The following is a 24,678-nucleotide window of genomic DNA, read 5'->3' as shown; positions in this document are numbered from 1 at the left end:
GCATTTTACACAAAGCAGATTCTTAACCCAGTGTATGCTACCAGCCTTGTAAATAACATAAAGTCAGTGTGCAATGGGTGACAGATGCGGAGTAACTAAACTGTGCAGTTTCTTGGCAAATTTATGTACATTACGACATTTGAAATGTTGTATTTACATATGTTCTCACAGTGAAGGCATTCCAACTGAAATTCCTTTGTAAGAGTTAAACATCTACTGCCTTCAGTGCTACAGCAGGATCCAGATTCAGTTCGATAAGACCAGAGGCATTCTTGTGACTATTTTGTAGTAATGTTTACATTTTACAGGACACTACACTAAAAACGGAATATTAACAACACCGTTATGACCTTCTTATTTTGGCAGATATTTACTGACTTAAAATCTGAGTCTGTTTTTAGTGGTATATAACACGCTTCAGATTTCTAAGAGTACACATCTCTCGTCTTATCAAAGTGCTAACTCAAAATCTTGAATTTTGCTTCAGAGTGTGTTGCATTGTGTCTGTTACATAAAATTATATCCCTGTACAAGTAAGCAGGATTTTAGAGCAAGGGGTAACTGTTAAAGTCAGTGAATTTCATCAAACATATCAGGCTACCATTTATATCTCTCTGCAGGAATGAATTTTGTCTTTATTAATATCTGGACCTGCACTCACTTGAAGGAAAATGCAGAACTTGGAGTTGGATGCAGTTGAACTGAAGTATTTTGGCACAACAGACAGCTCATATGATGATACAAGTTGATCAGGCAACAGAAGTATGAGAAAAAGTAGATCTATAGGTATCATCCTGGCATAAGTGGCAAGTACTCTTTTTTTAACCTAAATGTAGTCCTTCTTCCCCATGAAGAGAGTGTAAAATCACTGAGCCTTTCAGCTACATTCTTATGTAGGAAGAGCGCTGGAGAAGTGAAATTGTATTTGTATATATGTTATAACTCCAAAAGAGGTTACAAATAACAAAGCTGTGTTTGTTAGGTGAGTACAGAACTGCTGGATGAAAGTGCAGCTTCTCATATTAGTGGCGGAAGAACTGTAAATAACTTCATGAAAAGCATAATCCTTTACTAACTGTCTCATGGTGTGGTCACTTTCCCAGTGAATATGCTGCCAACAATGAAATGTGCACCTGGCAACCCTAATACCGTGTGTCAGGATCTGTGCTGATATATGTTAATTTAAGTGATTAAGGATTAACAACTTGGCCAACAGGTGCACCTTCATGTAGACTATTGTTCAGCCAGGCATTCGCTCAGAAAAAAGCCTCTTAATAAAGAACATTGATGAAAAAGCAGACAGTAGCTTCATGCAGCTGGCAAATCTCTTCCCTTTCTAATTCACATGGACCCAACTGACACAGTACATGTGCTAAATTCTGATTGGAAATGTTGGGGATATGCATAATACTTCCAATGAGTGTTTTCAGGATGGGATCTTTGGTGCCTACAAACAGACAAAAATCTTGATCCTGATCCTGGATATACCAGCTTCAATTTGAAGTAATTCCTCTGATTAATGTCATGAAGAATAGAATGTCCCCTACAGCTGCTGGCTTTCTTCAATAGTCAATGACTGTTTATAATTAATATCAACTTCATTTTTAAAACCCTCCTCTTCATGTGTATGATATCTTAAAGGAAAAGCTATGTACAGAGGAGAGTTCCTGTGCTGGAAAGTATTACTGGCTAACAAAGGCCTGTTTATGGGAAAGACACGTCTAGCTGTTAGTATGCTCTAATGCATAACCATTGTTATACATGTAATTATTGTAACTGATCCAGTCATCTGCACACTGATATTCTTGATTTGACTGAATGTACGGATGATAAACTGTTTCTTTTCCAAAGAAGTAAGATGGAGCAAGTCTCTGCAAAACAACAGCACTGAACTGGTATGTCAGCTTCCTTCGGATTTTAATGATTTCACCTGTTCTTCCATAGTTCCTCAGTGCTCTGGCCATTTTCTGATATGTCATGATCTTGCGGTTTCCCTTTCTTTCTCCCCATAGCTCTGCAAGTTTCTCCTTGTTTTTGGAGACAAACTGGAAGACCCCATTGGGCTTATCCACCCATTGGATGCAGTTTGCCATAGCTGGATCATACAGAGACTCGTGGAGGTACTCAAACAGTCGAAGTTTTTTTCTACCTATGAAGAAATAAAGTACAAAAGGTGAGAACAGAACTCATACTTGTTTTAAAAAATAAGCAGTTGTCTTTTTCCTGGAAAGGATCTTACAGACAAAAACACAGGTAAACCTAATACCCAGCCAGAAATTAAAAGATCAGTATAAACTATTCAATGGAAGATCAGCAACAGCAAATGGGACAATCATTCTGAAACATACAGATCTGTGGTGACAGAAAGGGATTTGGTCATTAGAGTTTCAAGAGCAGGTTATTTGGCGATCATGACAAATATTTGGTGACATCACCATGTGGTAGATCTCAGAAGCCACTTTCAGCAGTCTTTAGACACATGCTGTGCAGGAGCACAGTCAAGGAACTCACTGCAGGAAATTCCATCCTCAGACAGTGCAGGAAAGAGGTCCCAGAAAACCAATCTGGATGTTTTTGAATAAATGTTTTCCCTGCTTAGTCAAAACACAAAGATTTTGAGATTACTTAATTTTGTCACATTTGTTTCAGGAATGTTTTGGGGATGCAAGATAGTCTCTGATATAAGAAAAGATGAGTGAGTGAGAAGGAAGAGCAAACTAGTTTCAAACCATAAACCTTGCCTCGTCCATAAGGAGCTACACCTTCTGGTGTGCTGTAGTTTTCTAAAAATGTGCAGAAGTGTCAACTTGCATTCCCGTGTAGAATAAAGCAAGCTCAGTACTGCAATATTTGTCAGTTAACTCAGTACTTCTCCCCACAGGCTCAGTTCTCAAACTTAAGTTTACTAGTAAGGCTTATTTAGTTTCACTTAGATCTTGTGGATCCCTCCCTCTGAAGTACTTCTAGTTCCCTTCACAAGGCCAAGGGTGAACAAGAAGTTGCCATAAGGAGGAAGAATTGAAGATTATGAGACAAAGAGGAACATTTTGCAGAAAGGGGAGTGTATGCAGAAGAATGGCTTCCACTTTAACCAATGTGGAAACAAGCAGCTGCACCTAAAGTTCATAAAGTCTTGTCTTGTGTGGCTATTTTAAAATAGGAACAGGCGAAAAGTGACAGTTGCTAAGGAACAATGAGGTCAAGCCAAGACATCTGTTAGGGATGACAGTAATTCTGCATCTGGTGGTAAGGAAAGAGGAGAGAAGTGACAGTCAGACTAGGAAGAAGAAGAGCCTGAAATCAGAGGTACTTTCCAAAAAATTAATAAAGTTTCATTATCTAAATAAAAATTGGCCTGTGACTAGAAATACTTATTCTACTAGAAACACATATAGAATTAGCAAGATGAGAAACTTAAAAACAAACTGGTGAAGGACACTACCAGGTCACAGTAAACACTTCTTAGTAGGTGAGCTTCTTAAGTCCCCTCCAACCTGAATTATCCTATAAACCTAGGAATCTACGGTAGAACAAACAAGATCAGGAGAAAATCCTCAGACTACTGCGGACTGAGTCTCTGCTGGGAAATGATAGTGTAGCCATGGCTGCAGCTGCATCTGATTTCATGCTGTCTGTTCTCTTAGTTCAGCTGTCATTTTCTGCCCAAGTTTTTATTTCTAGACACATCGTCTCTAGCTGATGTCTTGGTTTGAGAGGGCTTATTTGCTCTTATGTGTTAATGCCCTTCCAGAGAAGGGCAACGAAGCTGGTGAGGGGTCTGGACAGTAAGTCTTATGAGGAGAGGCTGAGGGAGCTGGGGTTGTTCAGTTTGCAGAAGAAGAGGCTGAGGGGAGACCTTATGGTGCTCTATAGCTACCTGAAGGAGGGTTGTAGAGAGATGGGGGTTGGTCTCATCTCCCCAGTCACAGGAGATAGGATAAGGGGAAATGGCCTCAAGTTGTGCCAGGTGAGGTTTAGATTGGATATTAGGAAACATTTCTTCACCAAAAGGGTTATCAAGCATTGGAATATGCTGCCCAGGGAAGTGGTTGAGGCACCATACCTGGAGATGTTCAAAAGACATGGTCCTCAGGAATATGGTTTAGTAATTTTTATTTCCTATTTCTTATTTATGTTTTTGTCAGAGTTAGGTTGATGGTTGGACTAGATGATCTTTAAGGTCCCTTCCAACCTAGATGATTCTATGATTCTATGGAGCTATGTTTCTAGAGCTCAGCTGTTATCCCCAAAGTGCTAGACAACGTGGAAGCACATTTGAGCTGGGGTCAGTTCACAGATCTTTGTACTGCACTTCATTGCATGAACTAGTGGTGCTTGTTACCAGGCCCTGAATATCGGCCTTAGCCAGCAGGCTGGTGTGACTGCGGGTTTCTTATGTCGTCACTAGAGAGAGGCAGGGTCCTTCAGAAGGTGTTTCAGAATGTCTGCATTAGATTTCAGTGCTGAATTTCCCTGAAGCAGCCTAATTGTCTCTGGGTCTGTCTAATTCAGATGCATTTTCAACATTGTCTCCTCTTGCAGAGCTTTAGTTCAGATCGTGGAATGGTCGTGACCTGCATGAACCGGACTCCTTCCAGAGGGAATCTAACTCAAAGATGCTCTCTAGAAGAATATCTAAGTCATTGCAGCCTTCAGAACTTGCAGCTAGCCTAGAGATCGCCCTAAATAAACCCTTGTGAAACAGTTTAAACACAGAATTTGGGTCCTCAGTACTGATTGTTTCATCTACAGATCTACACCTATAGGGACACACTCCTTGCTAATGTACAGGAAACCTCTCATGTCTCAAGAAGAAGCCAAGAGGACTAAATGTATTTAGGCATAGCGGAAATAGCCTCCCAAAACACACTTTCTTGCAGGAATATCACCATGGGCACAAAGAAACTCTTAAGATGACACAACCCCCACCTCCCATAAGAATAGTCAGTCATTTTGATAATTTATGCAGTATGGCCTTCTGGAAAAGAACATTGACAATAATGTAAAAGAAACACTAAATAGGAAGTTAAGTTTAATGGAGCAGTAACAACTGAAGGTGAATTTAGACACTGACATGTCAAATACCTCAGTGCAAGACTGGGTAAGACTTAGAAAAACAACATTTCTGGATTGAAAGGTTTTCATTTGCAATGTTAATTTCAAGTACTAGAAGTGCAGAACTTAAAAGGAGAAGCTACTCTTCCCATCATCCCAAAGAACTTGTAGTAGTAGTAGCTATTAAGCAACAGAAACCGCAGTGTCCAGCATCAATGGGAAGAGATAATACTAAAACCTGACACCATGTGGTTAAAGCTGAGAGAAGGGGATTTCAAAAAGCAGCAAACCCAGGAAGCTACTCAAAAAAGACCCAAGGGTCAAAAGTGATACAACAACTCAGAGTGGAAGCTGTGTAAATCTCATCTAGCAGAGTCATAGAAAGGACGCCGAGTCCCAAACAAAAAACAAAGAATGAATGCAATAAACAAATGAAGTATTTTACTGATCAATGTCACCTGATCTATTCTTTGCAAAATAGGTATCCACTCAAGTAAAGTTAATCAAAGGGAGCACAAAACTATCTATAAATATGCACACTGGAAGTGACAAAAGCTAAGACTTAATTTGAAAAATAAAGAAAGGCAGAAAATCAGGTGCAAAATATTAATGTATGTGAAAAACCTTCAAGAAAACCACTGCTTGTTTGACCACATGAAATAAGTTAATATAGTGGCTAAAGATGTTACTGATATCTAGATTTACTTGTCTGCATCAGATTTTCATCCCAGGTGATTTGGAACAAAGCGCATCTCTGGTTTGTTTTTCCAGGTAGTAAACAAGAGGACCAAATAAGTTGATAACAGATTTATCTTACCTTATGAGATTTAGCAGATCAGAATTGAACGCTAGCAGTTGTATTCTAATTATTATTAAATGTTAACTTATTTTTTCATGTTAAGTAAAAAAAATAGGAAAAAGAGAAAGCATCATTTGCTGAGATTTTTTAAAGTAATATAATGTACATATCAAGACACGCTCTTTCTACACACCTTTCCCTGCTTTTGGCTGGCCAGCAGCAGCGTGCATGACTTGGCTTTCTGGAGTATTCTGCAGCGTATGGTAGACAGTCTCATCTCCGTAAAAATCCGATGCACTGCTCTTCAAGAATTAAGACAATGAAGAGTTATTAATAGAGTGCATTCTCTGAGGAAAAAGAATCTTGTAGTAATTAATTGCCTGAAGACTTCAAAATGCAACCTTTCATCATCTGACCCATGAAAGACTTTTTCAGCCACAAAGGCATGCAGTGTACTGTACCAGTGACAAGCAGCATCAATTTATGGCCAGTGGGAAGGACTGCCCATCAGGGGAGAAATTAAGAGGGAAAACAGAGTAATTGCTTCACTCTAGACCTTCAACCTTTCTGCTGGAAGCAGAGGAGGAACAGTGGACTCTATTTCCAGAGTCAGTAAAATACAAGGGCCATGTGGGCCCTACAGATTCTGTAGTTCCTGTGTCACATTGCTAATCTGCAGGTTGAAAATGGACTTTTGTGGAATCCATTTACCTGAAATTATCTCCCCTGCAATATTTATTTTCAACCACTCCTGAAGACCACACTCCCAGTGTTTTTAAGAATGAATATGTACTCCGCAGGCTGAAGCTGAGGTCACAGTCTAGATAATGCTGATCTTCCCAGCGCTCTCAAAGCAAATTGCTGGAGAAGAAATCAAAAGCTTTCTCACAGTGGCAGAAACTGTGCGGAGGCTGGAAGTCATTCTCTGCCTGTTCCCGGGTAACAGAAGCCTTTTCCCCTGCTCTGCTAAGTAGGTGTGTTTGTTAGTTATCATGTTACATGATGAGCTGCAGAGGAGTACAGGAGGCAAAAAGCTAAGATGAATCCTAGAAAAAGATGATTAAACATGTTTTGCAAATATTTCCCAAAGCAGTTTCATCAGAATCATGCCTGGACGGTCTGAATTTCTGTTAGTGGCAGCATAATGATTTGACTTAAAAATCACAGAAAATGGGCAGCCAGTTTTCCATTTACGTCTGACTCCCTCTATTTAGCAATCTATTCACTTACAACTACACTTCTCCAGCTATACCCTTGGTCCTCTGTAGATGGTGCTGCAGAGTAGCTGGGACTTGCTCGGAAGTGGTGGTGATGGTTGATCACAGCCAGGCAATTTTTATAACCTGAGAATTAGGAGAATGGAGGAAAAACTGAGTGAGTAAAAGGGAGAGAAGAAGGAAAAAAAAGCACAGCAGCAAACAGCCTAACATGCTGCTGTGTCTGTCAAAAAGCATTTATCCTATGGCTGCCTTACAGACAATAAAGTCTCTAGAGCCACGATATTTCATATCAGTAGGTTATCCAACATCATCTGTGCTGTTACTGCTAATCACACCCTTAGGCTGGTGTTTTTTGCCTTCATGATGAAAAGCAGTATTTGTTAAGATAATATGCCTGATATTTCATAGTGTCATGAAAACAGTTTGGTTAATAGAAAAAGGAGCGCCAAATAGACCACCAAACAAAATGGATGGGGTAATTACAGACTACCATAATGTACTCATTAGAAAGGAAAAGGCAATGTTCTTCAGGCCGTTAGTACAATGAGAGTCAGAGTTCCCAGTTGTGAAGGAGCATGAGAGCATCCACAGTTTCTGAAAAGATACAGAAGGAAGGAACACAAGACCTTATGATATTTAAAAGCAGCAGAGGAGAACACTGGACCGAGGCACTTGGAATGAACTACGCACTGCAGGTGGTCGGAAGAAGATTTTTGAGGGTACATCTATCGCAAGCAGAAATGTGGGCGCAGCTGTGGGACACACTAAACACTGAGTTGCAAGTGTTTCAAACTCTCTCCCTTGGCCCTAACAACAGGAACAGCCCAGAACATTGCAAGAAATTATATATAATGGGTCTTTCAGCATATGTACATTACCAATACAGTGGAGCCAAAATTTTATTAACAGCTGAAGATATGGCCCAATTGGTCTTATTTACATTTCAGTATATACTAGATAATATGTAAATAAACTTCCTCTTATGAAATGCATTCCACACAGAAGACAGTAGATATTTTGTTCTGGAATAAGAGGGTTTGTGATGTATCCTCCTATTTTCCTTTCCTACCATTTCAATTTAAAATGTAAAAACACACAAAAAACCAAATTTTAAATTTTATAGTAATTTAATTGCTGAAACGTTGCCTGAACTGGGACAGTTTACAGTTTGCCTGTATTTTAAGTTTTGTACAGTAGAAAACTCTTGAAGCCAAAAAAATCCCCCTTTCTAATAATTATCCAGACTTAAACTATCATTTATGCATCAAAATATTTAAAATTTATCTTTTAATGTTAAAAAAAAAGTAATTATGGAAATTAATTTTGGATATGGATTGGATTCTAAAATTTATCTTTTAATGTTAAAAAAAAAAGTAATTATGGATTTGGATCGGATATTTTGGATATATTTTGGATATGGATCGGATTCATGGTCTTTTTTTTTTCTTTTTTTTTTTTTCACTGGAATTCACTGTTACATGATTTTATTCACTGCATAACAGCAGGACATTTTTCATTTAAAACATTAAATATGGAAAATGGCTGTGGCGCTATGGTCATATATCATCTGATTACAGGAAACCTGAGCTCAATGCAGGGGGAAGCTAGAGGGGGACTGTCCAACAGTTTCCATCCAGCATCCACAGGAGGTGCACGCCACACTGGGCAGTGCTAATGCAGGGGTGGAAACCAGCCAAATATTCTTCCCCCTTTCCATCCTCCCAATGTACCCCTCTGCTGCCCATTAAACCACCTCTGGGAAATTACCCTCCCACCTACGTGCTTCAAGATGTACTTTCCTGTAAAAATACAAAGTGGTGAATGAAGTGGAAAAATGGGCTTTTTTACCTGGAGGATAGGGCATTTCTCTGTCGGAGTGCTGCTGCAGTACTTCTAGAGCATCTTCAAAAGCCTGGCCCAGCACGTCTTGGTCAGGAAAACTCTGCAAGAACATTTTTCCGTCAGGAGCCAGAAAAGACCAGACTGGTTCTTTCCACCTTGTCAGTTGGAAAATCCCAAACAAATACAGTGGTTATGTAGAATATACATCCTCCTGGAATATGTATTTTGCAGGCACCGAGGCATTACCATAATCATTTACTATTATGAGAAAGTTCTCACTCCTTTGAGAAGTCTCTTTGAGGTCAGTGGGACAACTCACATGGGTAACGTTACTCACTTTTGCAAATGTTTCAAGGTTCATTTCCTTAATTTGCAGCAGAAGTTTACATAAAGGGTGTTACTGCTATTGAAGTGTTTTATAGTATGTAATACAGACATATGTATCACTTGTGTAGCAGGATTTATGAAGCCAAAGTTATCATTCAATAACATTGACATGACAAAAAATATTATGCACAAGTTATGAAGTAGTTATGCAAAATGCTACACTAAGCCAGTATAGGAAACCATGTGTGTGGATTTCCAGAAAAATGCTTATTGTCATTTTAGAATAACTTGTTCGAAAAGGCTGAAAACATCCCCCTGAATCTGAGTTTGCCTAATAGTTTTCTGTAATATATTTGAAACGCTCATAATGAAAGAGAATAAAGGCATTCTAGACTTACCATTATTTAGATATCAAAACTTGAATCCTGTTTAAAATAAACAACATTTTAAAATTGTGTATTTAAAAGTAAACACTAATTCTCTCAGTATAAATACAATTAATGAAATTAAATAGCTCTATGTTATTTCCAGTTATGGAATAAAATATATTTAATAACACAGATAAAAGTAATTTAGGATCAGAAAGTGGCATTTTAATGAAATTAAACAATTGTAACACTGTATTTGGAGGTTTTGTATTTCATACTACTTTTTGTTACTAAAGTTTCAAGTTTCATTAAGACTGTAACTTTTAGATTAATATCCACATCATTGTAAACACATTTTTTAAAGACATTATGAAGTGAAAATGTGTTATTGCTGCCAGTCTTAGTTAGCACAACTACTAATTTCCCAAAGAAAATATTGACCTGAACAAATGCAAGTGTTTAAGTCCTTTTGGTTTCCAGAAACGGTCAAAATAAACTTAGGGTTTTTTCCATATCGAAGACTAGCATATGGCTGTATATGAATATATATAAATTCTCAGACTAATTGTGAGTAAATAATTCTTTAGTATTTCTTTTTCATTTGTTACAGATTATAATGAACAGGTTTTTGTTGTCTTGCAGGGTTTTTTTCCTCCATTCTCATTTACACTATTATTTCAAAAGTGTAATAATGGTAATAGTAATAGTAATAGAAATAATAAAAGTGCATTCACAAGTATTTTACTCATTAAAGGTTTGACTGTAATCTACTGAAAATACTGGAATTTTTTCAATGAGTTCAGCAGTTGCAAAATCGGTATCTGTGTGATGTTTTAAAATGCAAATAAAAGATAAGATACATAAACAAGCATAAACGTAAACAAGAAATAATTTTATCCAAGACTCACCATGAATATTCTAACCTGGTAATTATGACTCAATTAAGTAATTTATAAGTGTGTTCTAAATTACTGTCAAATTTTGTAGATTTTTAAAAAAATCTTGATGAACAAGAGTGTATGGTGAAATCCTGGTGATTTAGTAAATTAACCACATTGAACTCAACAGGATTTTTCTCTTTGACTTCAGTTCAGGAAGTAGTTTCATAAACTGATCTAATTTTATTCTAAAACTAGAATGGGCCTTATTAATCCTTTAGCTGCAATGGTGATCATGGGGTATAGAGCCATAGAAATTAAAGACACGAATCTCCTTTGTAAAGATCCTCACATAGTGTTCCCCTAATTTGAAGTAATTCACTTTCCTTAAATTGTTTTTGTCCAACTCAAACTCCAAACTGATACTTGGTAATCTTGACAGAACATCTGCAGTTACTGCTGATGCCTTTCAAAGACCAAAAATGTAGAAGGTACTGTTGAATGCTCATACCATTTACACAGCTGAATTCATACCAAAAAAGAAAAAGTCACACCTTCAGTAAGTTTTTAAAAAAAGTCTGGACACTTACCTAGAATTTCAGCTCCACACACGACACAAGAATCTGTCTGGTTTCATAAATAAATGAGTGAGTTCCCACAGCAATGGGCTGGCAAAGGAGCTGCATTAAATAGCTGATTTTAGGGAAGTGTTTTGGCTAGGGATTTTTTTGAGAGTAAAGGTATAGTACACTGCAAGCATGGCCCTTCATTCTGCACTGAGGAAGGGTGTTTTATACTGATATAAAAGAAAATTAAATGTTTTAAGTATTGTCCAAGAGGTGCAGATTCTAGGCACTGGGAGAGATTCTTTTTGGCTATGGCACATCCTAACAAATGTGTCACTGGAATGGTACGTCTAGGGCTCAAACCTGCATCCCTCATCTGTCCCAGATACACTGCAGTGGACCTTGAGGTTTTATCTGAACCTCCTGTTTAGCTCAGTGTAAGAAGCAAAACAAACTAGACCCCAAAATAAGAGTTTCAGGGAATTTCAGAACTCTGCTTCAAAGCTCATGTTTGTAGCCCAGGCCCAGCTTTAAAACATTTACTAAAGCATCCAGGACAGATTCAGACAAGGTGTAGCTCCTGATTTGCCACATGTTTTCTGAGCAGCTACAAGCCATGATGTTGCATCCTAGAGGATGTTTTTCAGTTGAAAACTTCTTGTTGCTGACATAATCTTTCCTGAGCCATAGCTCTTTGCATCCAAGTCTTTTAGAGGCACATTTGACAAAATCTCCTCAGCATTTACCATGAAACTTCTGTAAAATAGTAATCATCTCTTACAATTTATCTATACTCCCTCAACCAATGACCAGACTCATGAATTAGAACTATGAATGCCGAGTGGAAGTGATTTGAAGCCAACATTACCATCAACTATTATCTGCTGGTTTCAGATGGAAGGTGCTGTTTCCAAATTTGCACCACAAAGTTTCGGAATATATATTTTTTCTAGTGAAATACATGAATACAGAATGTGTTTATTTTAACTACAGGTTCCATTTTGTACCACTTCTCTGGTGTGACTTGGGATTATAAAGGAAAATTGATCAACAACTGTGCTCTTAAAACATCAAAATGTGACTCGGCACAGAATTTCAGGCCAAAATACGGTTACACGATTGACTTCCTTTCCACATACAGTTAACTTTACTTTGCAACATGGAAAAGCAGTTTTCATGGTTCAGTTCTTTCTGGAAGTAGAAGTATGTATCGTACTTAAAACTATGAATAATTTTCAAGATCCCTCCTAAGTTCCTGCCAATAAATGATAAATGATGCTAATAGGCTCTCTGGTGATGCAATCTGACCTGTCCACTGCCACATCCCTCCCTGAAGCTGGGCAGTTACTGTCCTGCCCTCCTGTGCTCCTCACTTTTCCTGGCCATGTAACTGCAGGGGTGGCCCCTGTGGAGGAGATTAGGGCTGTCCTGTGCTGGTCACAGCTAATTCCAGCTGGCTCTGTAACAATCCTGTCACGTGCCAAAGCAGAGCCCATCAGCTACGTGTGTGGCGCCTCTGTGAAGCAGTTTTCATGGTTCAGTTCTTTCTGGAAGTAGAAGTATGTATCGTACTTAAAACTATGAATAATTTTCAAGATCCCTCCTAAGTTCCTGCCAATAAATGATAAATGATGCTAATAGGCTCTCTGGTGATGCAATCTGACCTGTCCACTGCCACATCCCTCCCTGAAGCTGGGCAGTTACTGTCCTGCCCTCCTGTGCTCCTCACTTTTCCTGGCCATGTAACTGCAGGGGTGGCCCCTGTGGAGGAGATTAGGGCTGTCCTGTGCTGGTCACAGCTAATTCCAGCTGGCTCTGTAACAATCCTGTCACGTGCCAAAGCAGAGCCCATCAGCTACGTGTGTGAAAACGCCTCTGTGGAAACATACTGGGGAAAGGGCAGAAAATGCCAAAGGTGAGGAGACAAACCTGTGAGGGAACACCAGAGGGGACAAGGAGAGAAAGAAGGGAATGAAGGGACAACATAGTCAGAGTGTGATGTGTTCCATGACCAAGCAGGCACACCCCAAAAGGGACTGTGGCCCATGGAAGAGCCCACACTGGAGCAGAGGAAACTGGTAAGAAGGAAAAGCAGCAGAAGAAAAGGGTGAAAAACAAGGAGAGGCAGAGACAAACCACTGCGTCCTGACCTCAGTCCCCAGTGCCACCCATCGCCTCACTGAAGGGACTGAGTGTAACCTGGGGAGATAACAAGAGGGAGGAGATGTGTCTGGAGTGAAGTTGAGCCTGGGAAAGGGGAAGGAAAGATGTTTCAATGTTTGTCTTCTTTGCTTCCCAATATCCAAATTGGCAACTGAATATATAACAGCAATAAATTAAGTTAGATTCTCAGAGTGAGCAGCTGTGTGGGTGTGTGGCTGCTGGCTGGGACCAACACACCCCAGTAGTAAAAGAGGGTGAAGGTTGAGAGATTAAAGCTAATGGTTTTAACACCATTAAAACAATCAATCTTCCTAAATCAAACTGCTTGATGAGAATGTTCTCATTTCAAATAAGGGGCTACACCATAAGGGAGGCCTAGCAAAAGGATTGTTTTCAGAGGAAATGGGAAGGTGCCATGCATAGCACAAACACACCACATAAAAACAAGAGCAGATGCTGTCTCAACAGGGTAGATTTAAACTCCAAAACCCATTTGGACCTTGCATCTTTGGCCCATCACAAGCTCAAAGCAAGGGCTCAGGCTACCTCCAAGGGCCACCTCCAAGAGTCTGAAAGAGGCAGAGTAAGGCATAGCTCAGGACTGAGTGTCAGCAAACACCAAGTGCTCACTCCTCAACAAATCACAGTACAGTCAAGGCAAGCAGCACGTTGGCCTCTACCAAAAAATGTTACTACAGAAGAAAGCTTGCTTTGATCTTTGCATTGCATGGGAAGATGGATTCCAGAGACAAGCCTGAGAGTTTCACTGAATTTCACTGAATTTTTAGAGTTGGAAGGGACCATAGAGATCATCTAGTCCAACTCCCCTGCTTACTATTCACGTTTTAATGTCTCAAACATTAATTCATTAATTAATGAATGCCTGGTATCAAAATTTGAGTATCACTTAGAAACCCAAACATCAAGTTCTTCTCCTTCTTCCATGTTTTAAAAACAAACTTCCAACAACAGAATGGTATTTTAAGTTTCAGAACTTTCTTTCATCCTTGCTTGGCACTTAAAGCTTCTTCAAGGTAATGGCACAGAAAAAGCATTTTCACCTCACTTTGAATAAAAAACAGAACTAAATAATGTATTATAGCACTTGTTGGAGGGCTCGAGAAAGTGTAAAGGCTCCTGTGTGAAGCATTGTTCAAATGTAGAATAAAAAACAGCCTCTCCCTTCCTAAAATAATGTAAAACTTGAGCTGGCAAGGTTTCTCACCAGGCATTTGTAGCTCTCAGATTTTTTTTTTTGAACGTCAGGTGATTTGTAACTGCCTGAATAACACAGATAGACCACTGCTGATAAAAGGCACTTCACAGAAAAAAAGCCCCAAAACTGGCTGCAGAAATTATTCTGTTCCAAGGAGTCATTTGCTCATGCAGAACAGACTGCCTGCCAACTCAACAATCTCCAGAAATCAGAAGTTGGTGAATGTGACAGCCACGGAGAGCTTCTGTTCTGGCCCCTTGGCAGACCCCTTTGCCACCCCTCCTCTGGCCATGCAGCTCTGTAGAAATCTTAGTCATGAATCCTCATGGGTGTAGGTTCACAGTAATTACACAACCAGAGATGCTGTCTCCCTGAAGGTGAAAGGGTTGAGAGTTTACATGCCTGTGCTCACCTCCTGAGTCTAACCATGTTGACCAACGAACTTTCAATTCCCTGCCATTATGTCCTCCTGGTCCACTCCATTCAAGGTTGAAAAGACACTGGGAAGTTTCTTGTGGCAAGGATGCAGCCTTTTCTAAACACAGCAAGAACAGGGATCAAAACACAGAGAGCACTCTTCTTTCACATGTAGAGTGCAGTGATAACCCAAGCGTGTTTCACAGAGAATCAGTCGGCAATCTGAACTTCAAATTAGTGGGCTCAGAAATTGCCTGAATTCACATTTCTAGACCCAGAATACAATGAAAACTCTCTTTTAAAAACAAAACAAAACCAAAATCAAAAAACCTAAGAAAACCCCAACAACAAAACACCAAACACACACAAAAAGGAAATAAATGCTGCTTAGTACCAGTCAAAGTACTACACTAAAGTGTATTAAGCAATGATTTTTGGGCAAATAATTTAGTGTAGAATACATAGAGAAAAAAACCTGAAAGGGACCATAAGAACCAAGAACACAATTATGGCATCATATAAGCAAATCAGATGACAAAACCTGGTCTAACAATTTCATTTGTGTTGGGAGACTTCAGTCTATGCATTTCAATAAACACAATCATTTATTCAAATACCAGAAGAGGAGGATATATCATAAGTTTAAACTCTTCACTTGCCTTATAAGTCATTCTCCAAATAGCAAACTCTCTGCAATGCAAAATATAAACTTTTATTGTAATTGGTGGAATTGTAGTATTGGTTCCTTAGCTAGCAGAAATTGGTAAAGAGCCACCAAAGCCAAAGGATCACTGATGATTTGTACAGAGTTTATGCCTCATAGTTGACACAAGTATTATTTTCAGTACAGTAAGGGGAAACGTGCTGTGCCAGCACTAATGTTGCACATTCTACCCTGGCTTCCTGATTTGTTTTAGTTCTTTGGCTACCTTATAAAGCATTAGAGTTGGTTGAAACAGAAAGAGTGGCACTTTTGCATTTTAATGCTTGTAGGAGCTCTATAGTTACTTACAGAGCAAATTTTTTTTAAAAGAGCTTTGTCCAACTATTATCTCCAAGTACCTCTTATATATGAAGCTTTTTCTCTTCTTAAGGAAGAAAAAAAGTATTGAAAATATTTTACGAATAGCATTTTAAGTCTAAAATGAGAGATTACCTCAGTCAGACTCATTTCCTTACCTTTGAATAAGAAACTTTTGCATATCACACTGGGATTCTGATCTCAGAATCATGCTTTAAATTTTAATATCGCTTCAAAATATTTTGTTTTAAAAAAGCTTTAATCCTTTTACAGCTAATAATTTTCTGGCTTTATAGGTTCAAAGAAGAAGTGTCTTGCTTTTTTTTAAGAAGATACTGTCTACTTTTCGACTCTTTCAGAATAACGTAGGATTATCTTAATGTAAAGGATATAAATGGAACCACTTATATGTTTGAATTGTAATTTTTTCCCCTTAAGAATTTTCTTAAAAGATATATTTACTTGGATAAATTGACATCTTTAATATATTTCACTTAAAACCATCAAATAATTACAGTCATAAAATCAGGCATTAGGATAGATCATTGCAGAGGTTAGGTCTAAACTTTTAATTAGCTCTTCTGGGCCTAAAAAGAGAAGTGCAGCACGAAGGTTAAAGTTGCATGAATGGTCAGATCAGCTCTTCCATGGAAAACCCACATCTAAAGCCCCCACTTTACAACTAGGGCCAGTATATTGGTCCAGTTATCCGTGTCAGCAGGGCTTCTCAGGAAGCTTCTTCTTCGGCTCCATATAACCAAAGGAAGTGACTTTCTGCTGGGAAGCCCCGTGAAGATAGAAAACCAGAAACCACAACAGAAGCACAGGGAACTAATAACAAAAAGGGCATTGGGAAGAAAAAAAAAAAAGCAACCATCCCTAACTAAAAGAAGATTTCAAAGTGAAATGTGAAATACTTTAATTCATGTACAGGTATAATGAGTACTCCCTAAAATATTGGGATAGTTAAAACATATACAAGCCAACAATACTTCTGTGGAAAACTATCAGAGCACGACAGGAATAATAATATGAGAGTGTTTTATAAAAACATCTATGGATAAAGGAAAGACTGTCATTAGTAGGTGAGCCTAAAAAAGGGTAAAAATGGAAGTCTTACTTAAAGAGAAAGCCTATAGGAAAAAGAACACAGTATTTTAATAACCCTCTTAATGGTGAAACTGGGGAAGCCAAATAAGAACTAATTATTTTCCAAGTAACTGAGCTATTTGTGGAAGAAATACACCTTCAAATTCAACTGGCATTTAGACCCTTCAGGATTAATTCAATACTCCATTTCAACCCATTTCCTGTAAATTATATAGCTGAGATTTGATAAATGTTATGACTAGGTGTCAGAGATTTTTAAACTCCAAAGAATGCAAAGAAGAAACGGTGTCTATTTTGGAAACACTGACATGATAGGCATACAGTTGCTGCTGTAGCATCTGCAACCATACTACTACTTCAAAACCCTCCCTTTCCACTGCATAGACTTATGGCCAGGTCAATAAAAAGCAGGCTGTACAGTTAAGATAATGAAATACATATGGTTTTGGTGCCTTGTCTCCACAATGCAATATGTTACTCTGCTCAGGCTCCCTCTGAAAATTTTGGAGGCAGTTTTGTACCTTAAAATTGAATCAACAGCTACAGCACTGATTGCAGTGCTGCCCAGACAGTAGTGACGTGGGTTTGGTTTCAGGAGTTTAACCTCATGTTCCCCACCATTCAGGGGGAATGCCCTGAACAGTAGACCTGTATGTTAAATCCATGCTACAGCACTTCTTCACCTTGCAGCTGTGCCTTGGTGAGGCATCTAAGTTTGAATCTCCGTTAACCATTGAAAGGACTGGTTCCAAATCCCTTTATATCCATAGTAAGAATTCTCACTACTGAATCACAACACTAAAAGTAGGCAGCTCTCACCCACATTTTAAAACAAAGCTTCTGAAATTGCATTAGGTGAAAGACCTGTTCATTAGAAATTATAATTAGCGTTAGAACTTAACAGCTACCAACTTGGACCATGCAGGGGACCTTGACAGGAAAAAGTGAAGCTTCTGGATAGATCCTGGACAGCATCATGAAGAAAGAAGGCACTGATCTAATCAGACTGGGACATTACTAGATATCCTTAAAAGCAGCATTGCTTCTTCAACCTGCAAAAAAATAGAGGAGGAACGGCAGAAATCTATATCATCAGTATTAACTTAGATAATATGAAAAAAGATACATTATGGTTCTAATACAGTCCTTGTATTAGACAGGACACTACAGGACACCACAGGAAGTAAGTAAAGGATACAACCAGCAAAGGATACCATACTTCATAGAACAAATGTTTAATTTGCAGAAGATACCAGTTATCCACAGGATGTTGCAGAAACTAACCAATAGTACCTTTTCAAAGAGAAATTGGAGGAAAAGCTACTCAGGATTATTAAATATGGAGATATCATTTCATTCCTTAAGCTATAAATCTTTGGTAATGACAGGATGTCTGCACATGGTGACCCCTATGGCATTTTTCTTTTACCTTCAGATCTCTAATCGTCTAGAAAACCTGAAAAGCAACTGGAGAGGTGTTGATGAAATTAAATTCTTACAGAATTAGGCAACCGCAGAACAGTGCTTTCTAGCTCGGTTTGGGTGATAATACTTTCAGGTAAAGCCTAGAAACAAATCTGAGGGGGTGACAATTTGAGAAAGGAAATATTTTCAGAATATATACATGCCTTCTAAGAAAACTGATAAAAACATGTTAATAGTATAGTTGCTGGCTGCAATGCAAAAATTTGGGACTGCTGGTGGGACTCATTTTGTATTAAAAAAACAGAGCATGTAGGAAATGCAAAATGTGTTCCACTTTAGCTGTGAGATGTGGGGAGGCAGCATTTAAGAACCAGGCTTAAGTAGAGAAGAATGGCTGAAATTACTTGGACCAAAAGTCCATCTAGCTCAGTATCCTGTCTCTGATTGTTGCTCATGCTGGATGCCAAAGGAAGAGTGAAAGAACAGGAGAAGCATGGAAATGCTTCCATGAATCTCTTATTCTAACATTTATATATAAAAAAAAGCAGAATTATCACTGACAGCTATTATCAAGTTTCATAATAGGTTGACTTTAAAGGATCTGCACCAAGGTTTTGGATACAATGATGATAGTTATGACAAAACAGACATAATTGGGAAAAAATAATGAAAAAGGAGAAGGAGACTTAATATATAAGCAAACAGTATAAATGTAATGTAATCTTAACATTTTTAAAACAAGATACATATCAGTTTTGGGCATACAGACCACATGAGCATCTCTTGAAGGACCACACCTGTAGTTGTTGAACAAGAAGAAAAATCAACACTTACTATGAAGCAAGCTCCAAATCACATTTAAATCCTCTGTAAATTATCAGCAATGGAAAAATATGCTTATAACAGAAAGTGGTGGAAGAAAATCATGAGGCCACTCTAATCTGTTGAGCTAGAAATAATTATTGCCATGTTAATGAAAATACCAGTTTTATTCATTATAAGAATACAAGCTGACCTTTACCTTAAATTAAATTCAACACTCCAGAGGATACTAGTATAAGGCCTATGAAGTGTCTGCATTTCATTTATAACTTCAAAATAGGCAGAAATAGTACGGAGACACTACAAAAGAAATACATTTCCATTTCAAATGGGAGGAAAACATATGAGTTTTTCTGCACCTCTTTTTCATGGAAAATGAGCAATTTCATCAAAAGACAAGAAAAGTAAACTCTATGTTGGCATTAACCACCTGAAAACTGAAAAGAGAAATCAGTTTGGGCTTTCAACTGAAAGATTAAATGTTCCATAGGGGTTTTCCTCCAGCTGTTTCTGCTGCAGGTACTTTTGTCTTAAATAATTATAAATAGGGTATCCTGACAGGTTGGCCCAAATTCTACAATGTACAACAAGTAGGCAAACTGTCCTTTTAGGCAGATTCATTAAAAAGTGAATATGCTCCTATTTTTTCTATTAAGGCCAAATGTGGGATAACATTTTGAAATCATTCCCGTGCAAGTTATAACCATACTGCATTGCTGGTAACAAAAAGTTGGTAAGAGGTCTAAGTGTCCAACCACCAAAAGCAATACCAGTTTGAGCCTCTGAAAAAATGTCAATTTTCAGGGTTAGACCTCTACATTAAGTCCCACCAAGGGGCTGGACAGATATTTTCTATGTAGGCTGAGCCAGAAAGAGTAGTAGAGACTTGAAAACAGGCCATCTGAAGGGAAGGAAGCTGTATGGTTGGGAAGAAGATACTAATAAATAGTTGTGAGAGGTAACCAGTAGATCTAGTTCAGTTGGAGACATGAAGACATGTCTGACCTTACAGACAAATGCCCTGAATAAAAGTAGTTAAAATACAAAAAACATTTAAATCCATTCTTGGTGCTATGATTGTCATATTGCAAGAAAACGCCAGCACATTCTGTCTTTATTGAAGGAGTAGGGTGAGGTCAGATTTCTGCCACAGTTCTAGATAAAAGAAATACATTTTAAGGAACTGCAGAGTGGTAAAGGAAATTCTTTAAAAATAGAATTCCTCTCACTACTATACTCTGAAGGTGGCTGAAAAACAGCTGTCCCAAATAATGGGGTTTTGTGCTTTGATGAGACAAACGGTTATGTGGGCATAAAGTGCTATGACTAGCAAATAAGTGCTTCCTATATCACCAGGGAAGTGCTGAAGAAGCACTTAGGCTTTGGGGATTTTTGCAAACTATTGTTAAAGAAATACTGTATCTTGGTGTTAGGGTAGGAGGCAAGTTGGTAAAATTGTTTCTTGAGTTGGAATCTTTTTTGAAAACAAATTTTTTAAAGCTGAATATTTTTTTAAAATTTCAAACTAAACTGTCTTTTTGCAATGGCTTCTATATGGCCACACTCTTCATTTTCTTTTTGAGGTAAAAGAAATGTAAAATCTAACAATTTGCCTTTGAGGGTTTTTTCCTACATTCCATTGGGTAAAAGGTTAGAAAAGTGAAATACGAGGGGAAAAGTTATCAGTTAAGATAAAAAAATAGGGATTTTTTTTTTTGCCACGTCGCCATTCCCACTTCTACGCATCAGCCACAGAATCCCAGAGAATCAAATAAACACATTAAGATCTAATTCCTTTGAGAGAGATCTACAGCAGCAGAAGGCTAGGTGCCTGCATTTTGAATTATCATTGAATTCAACACAGAAGCAAGAGGCCTGACAGTTACACCACACCTTAGCCTTACATATGTGCTGTAGTGTTCTTCCATGGAATTCCCCCAACGCACACCTACAACATGATCTCAGCAAGACTAGCTCGCTCAAGTTTTCTAAAATGTATCTGACAAAGGTAGGTACAAAAGGACCATGAAAAAACATGAATTGAATTGAGAAATGGAATCATAGGTTTATAAACTAAGGTTTCTCATTGCCTGTTTTTTTGAAATGGTTATGGAGCTGTTGGCCAGCTAACTGCTTAATTTAGTCATATACAAGAGCCTAGAATAAAGATATGTGAGGTCTAATTTAAAGTGACTTCTTTAAAGATCAGTTCAAACACAGCTGGGGACCCAGGTCTAGAGAACATTCAGATGTGGTCCTGAAGTCACGCCTAATCAGAAGCACATTTTAACTTAAAACTAAGTATGTGCTTACCATGCCCAGACAAGTTGAGCTCATCATTACTGCATGGTAAAAGGTAATGCCTTGTATTTTAATAGCTTCCCAAAAAGATGTCAGACACTTTACAGAAACAAATATAAATAGGATTCCAGAGAAGACAGCTTGCAAATTATGACATTAACATGATGCAGCAGCAGTTTCTCAAAAATAAGAAACATTCTACATCATCCTTCAAATTGAATAGTGTATTTAACCTATGTCTGCTGTACAGACACATATATGTTGGAGGCTTGAACAACTTTTAGATTCAACTTTTAGATATAGGGAATATAGAGGCTACTCAGTTAAATTAAACACAACAGAAACATTACATATTTCATATGCACAGTCTAAGAGATCAAGCTTTATTTCATCCCATGCTAGGGAGTTATAGCAACATGGGGGATGATCTGTAATTCTTGCCTGCTTTTAAGGTTGATTCTAAATACATGTTGGGAAAGGTTGATAAATACAAATCATGGCAGAAATAACTGGGTAGGTGTTATGTTTTTAAGCACTGTGTGCCCCATGTTGAACATGTTCAACAGTGTTAGCTGAAATCCACAGCAATCAGAACTGCATTGTCCATAGAAAACATGATCAGGACTGTTTAATTGTGCTGCTGATCAGACACAGAAAATCTCACAGGTGTGGTATCATTTGTGTTGGGGACATGCTTTTTTCTGTTCCATAAAAACTAATTTGAATTTAGATTACATTGCAAGCCACTGCAATTCTTCACCCACGTTCAATGAATTTTTATACTTCAGCATCCAAAGCTGGAGAATCCTGGGCAGCAGAGTGTGCTTTGTTCCTTCCAAGTTTCTTCCCAGTCACAGCACTGTGCATGCACTCTTCCACCAGCACATGCCATGAACAAGTGCTGCAGGGACTTGCTCTGTAACTGAAGTTTTGTATCAGGACATGGTTCAGCACCAGCAGTGTGACAACTGCCTTTTCCCTGCTCTTTCAGATCAATATTTTATTCTACCACCACCTGGACAGCACTAAAGCTTCATGGGACAAGTAGTTACTTGACTGGACTACAAGCACAAGAAGGGCTGAATTTGGGAGGAAGCAGTACCAGAGGTGGCTATGCAGGACTCCAAGAGAGATGAAGGAAGGAAACCATGATTGCTAATTAAAAGAGCAGAAGATGCTGGGAAGTAAGACTAGGAGCTGGAGGTCATCAGACAAACTGGCTCTGAATTCCAGTGTGTGGTGTGGAGTGGAAGGGAGAGTTGCCAGAAAGAGATTTTATCAGTATTTGAGAAGAGAGGATTGGAACCTATTTGCCTAGAAGATAAAAGGAAGGCTAAGATTTGTAAGAGAATCTGGACTAATTTTGTGGGACCTGGATGAAGAGGGCAGGACGGGGGATAAGAAGCCTGGGCCACCATGTCTTGGATTGAGGAAGGGCAAGAAGAATAGAAGCCAAAGATAGTAGAGAGCGAAGACTGGCTGTTGAAAGATAAGGGAAGGAGGAGGAACCAATGTTCTCTTCCCACTCCCAAACTCTCGAGACTGCAGTGGAGACCAAGATTTCACCTCAACACTGAGTGCTTCCCTGCTGCAGCAAATATCCATGAAATTCGCTAGTGAAATAGGAAGATAGCAATCTGCTATTGCTACTGGCTGAGCAGTTAACTCAAATGGTGGAGATGCAGGTGGCAGACTGCAGGAATTTTTTTATGCCAGGCTTTTTCCAAATGTTATTGGTGTTACCTGAGGAATCTGAAAGTGAGGCACATGGGAGCCTCTTTGAGGACAATGTGGAAGCACTCCAAAGGCAGAAAATAACAAATCAAACCATAACCATCTTCTTCCCTCCTCCCTGGGTGTACATTTCAACATTTTTCTCTGAAGAACCCTGCTTTTTTCTGTGCGTGGAATAAATCTTGCTCTAATGGTGACCTGGGACTGTTCAGTAAATGATACTGTCATTTGCAAGAAACCCTGCTGCATCTGTTGCAGAAGTTATAAATTGTCTAGTGAATAAGGAAGAGAGAGGATGCTCTCAAAATTAAAGCAGCTGAATGCTCCCCTGGAGAAGTGGGTTCTGACCCTGACTCTACCACAGAGTTCCCAAATGATGCTAGGCAAGTCCCTTTGAACAAACTCTCACAGGTGGTCACTTACTGTATGTTCCTCATTATTGGGATTTCTGACTTGAGACCCCAGTATTAGATTTGCAGAAATGCTGAGCAGTACCAGCTGCAAGTCACTGCGCACTGGCCTGAGCCCACAAGCTACCCACAAATGCTGAACTCTCTAAAACGTGAGTTCTTAGGTATCTTATCTTGAATACACAAAATTAGTGGGTATTCTCTAATTTAATCTCTTTGTGCCTTCATCTGTAAAGCAGGGATAATAAAATTATCTTCACATCATAAGGCTCTTATGAATATAAATGTCTTAATGCTTATGTAGCATTCATATGCTGTAATGGGGGAAGCATAAAAAAGTCTATAAAGGGGTTAGCAATTCTCCCTTGAAAGCAACATCTGACTGTGTAATAAGTAAGGTTTGGGGATGCAATCAGTAGCAAAATCCCACCGGCTAATTAGTCAGTAAAAGAGCACTGTCTATACGTGCACTGAAAGAAGGGAAGATCTTGTAGCAGAAACAGCTGGGGATTATGTCAAAATAGTACCATAACATATGTACACAGTAAGGGCAAATTAAAGTTGTACCAGTCAACTTAATTTTGCCATCTTGTAAGTAACTTTTGATTCCTAATTTGTAATCTTAACATCCTTTTAAAGGAGTTTTTATTATGTGCACAGACAAGAGGGTTGACAAGAGGGATGTGTTTTTACTAGTTTCTTGCTTTAGAATACAGTCTCATATTCCTTTTTTTAAGAAAATGATGGACTTTTAAAGTGACGTTTTGATCCTTACCAGAAGATACAGGTATGAAAGTCCTTAACAGCAATAACAAAATTCTTCCAAAATGTTTTGAAGACTTTTGACTCAGATAGAGGTACTCATATAAAACAACAGTAACAAAAAACTGGCTAAGAATAACTGGCTAAAAATTCCTTCCCCTCAATTCTCAGATTCTCAGTGTTAATCTCTATTTTAAAAATAACCAAAATCACAAAATCCCAGATGGATTGCAGGCACAAAA

The 24,678-nt window shown here is 38.5% G+C and overlaps 1 protein-coding gene across 1 annotated transcript; it reads right to left on the bottom strand.

Annotated features, from left to right (window-relative positions):
* Positions 1-1,721: 1,721 nt before the first annotated feature.
* SPIC (Spi-C transcription factor (Spi-1/PU.1 related)) lies at positions 1,722-9,028 on the bottom strand. Its single transcript, XM_014937295.1, has 4 exons — positions 8,923-9,028; positions 7,085-7,197; positions 6,048-6,156; positions 1,722-2,149 (listed from the first exon to the last, which is right to left on the bottom strand). The coding sequence occupies exons 1-4, from the start codon at positions 9,026-9,028 to the stop codon at positions 1,722-1,724; spliced, it is 756 nt and encodes a 251-aa protein (XP_014792781.1).
* Between the last annotated feature and the right edge of the window lie 15,650 nt (positions 9,029-24,678).

Source organism: Calidris pugnax, unplaced genomic scaffold (assembly GCF_001431845.1).
Source record: "Calidris pugnax isolate Ruff unplaced genomic scaffold, ASM143184v1 scaffold1, whole genome shotgun sequence".
NCBI lineage: Eukaryota > Metazoa > Chordata > Aves > Charadriiformes > Scolopacidae > Calidris > Calidris pugnax.
This window is presented reverse-complemented; position numbering and strand designations above follow the sequence as displayed.

Excerpts from the sequence above, each read along its gene's own strand:
- SPIC (XM_014937295.1), bottom strand. The coding sequence starts at position 9,028 with ATGTTCTTGCAGAGTTTTCCTGACCAAGACGTGCTGGGCCAGGCTTTT. Across the intron at positions 7,198-8,922 it reads AGAAATGCCCTATCCTCCAG|GTTATAAAAATTGCCTGGCT; the intron begins GTAAAAAAGCCC and ends CCTAATTCTCAG. Across the intron at positions 6,157-7,084 it reads ATAGCTGGAGAAGTGTAGTT|AGCAGTGCATCGGATTTTTA; the intron begins GTAAGTGAATAG and ends TAATTCTTGAAG.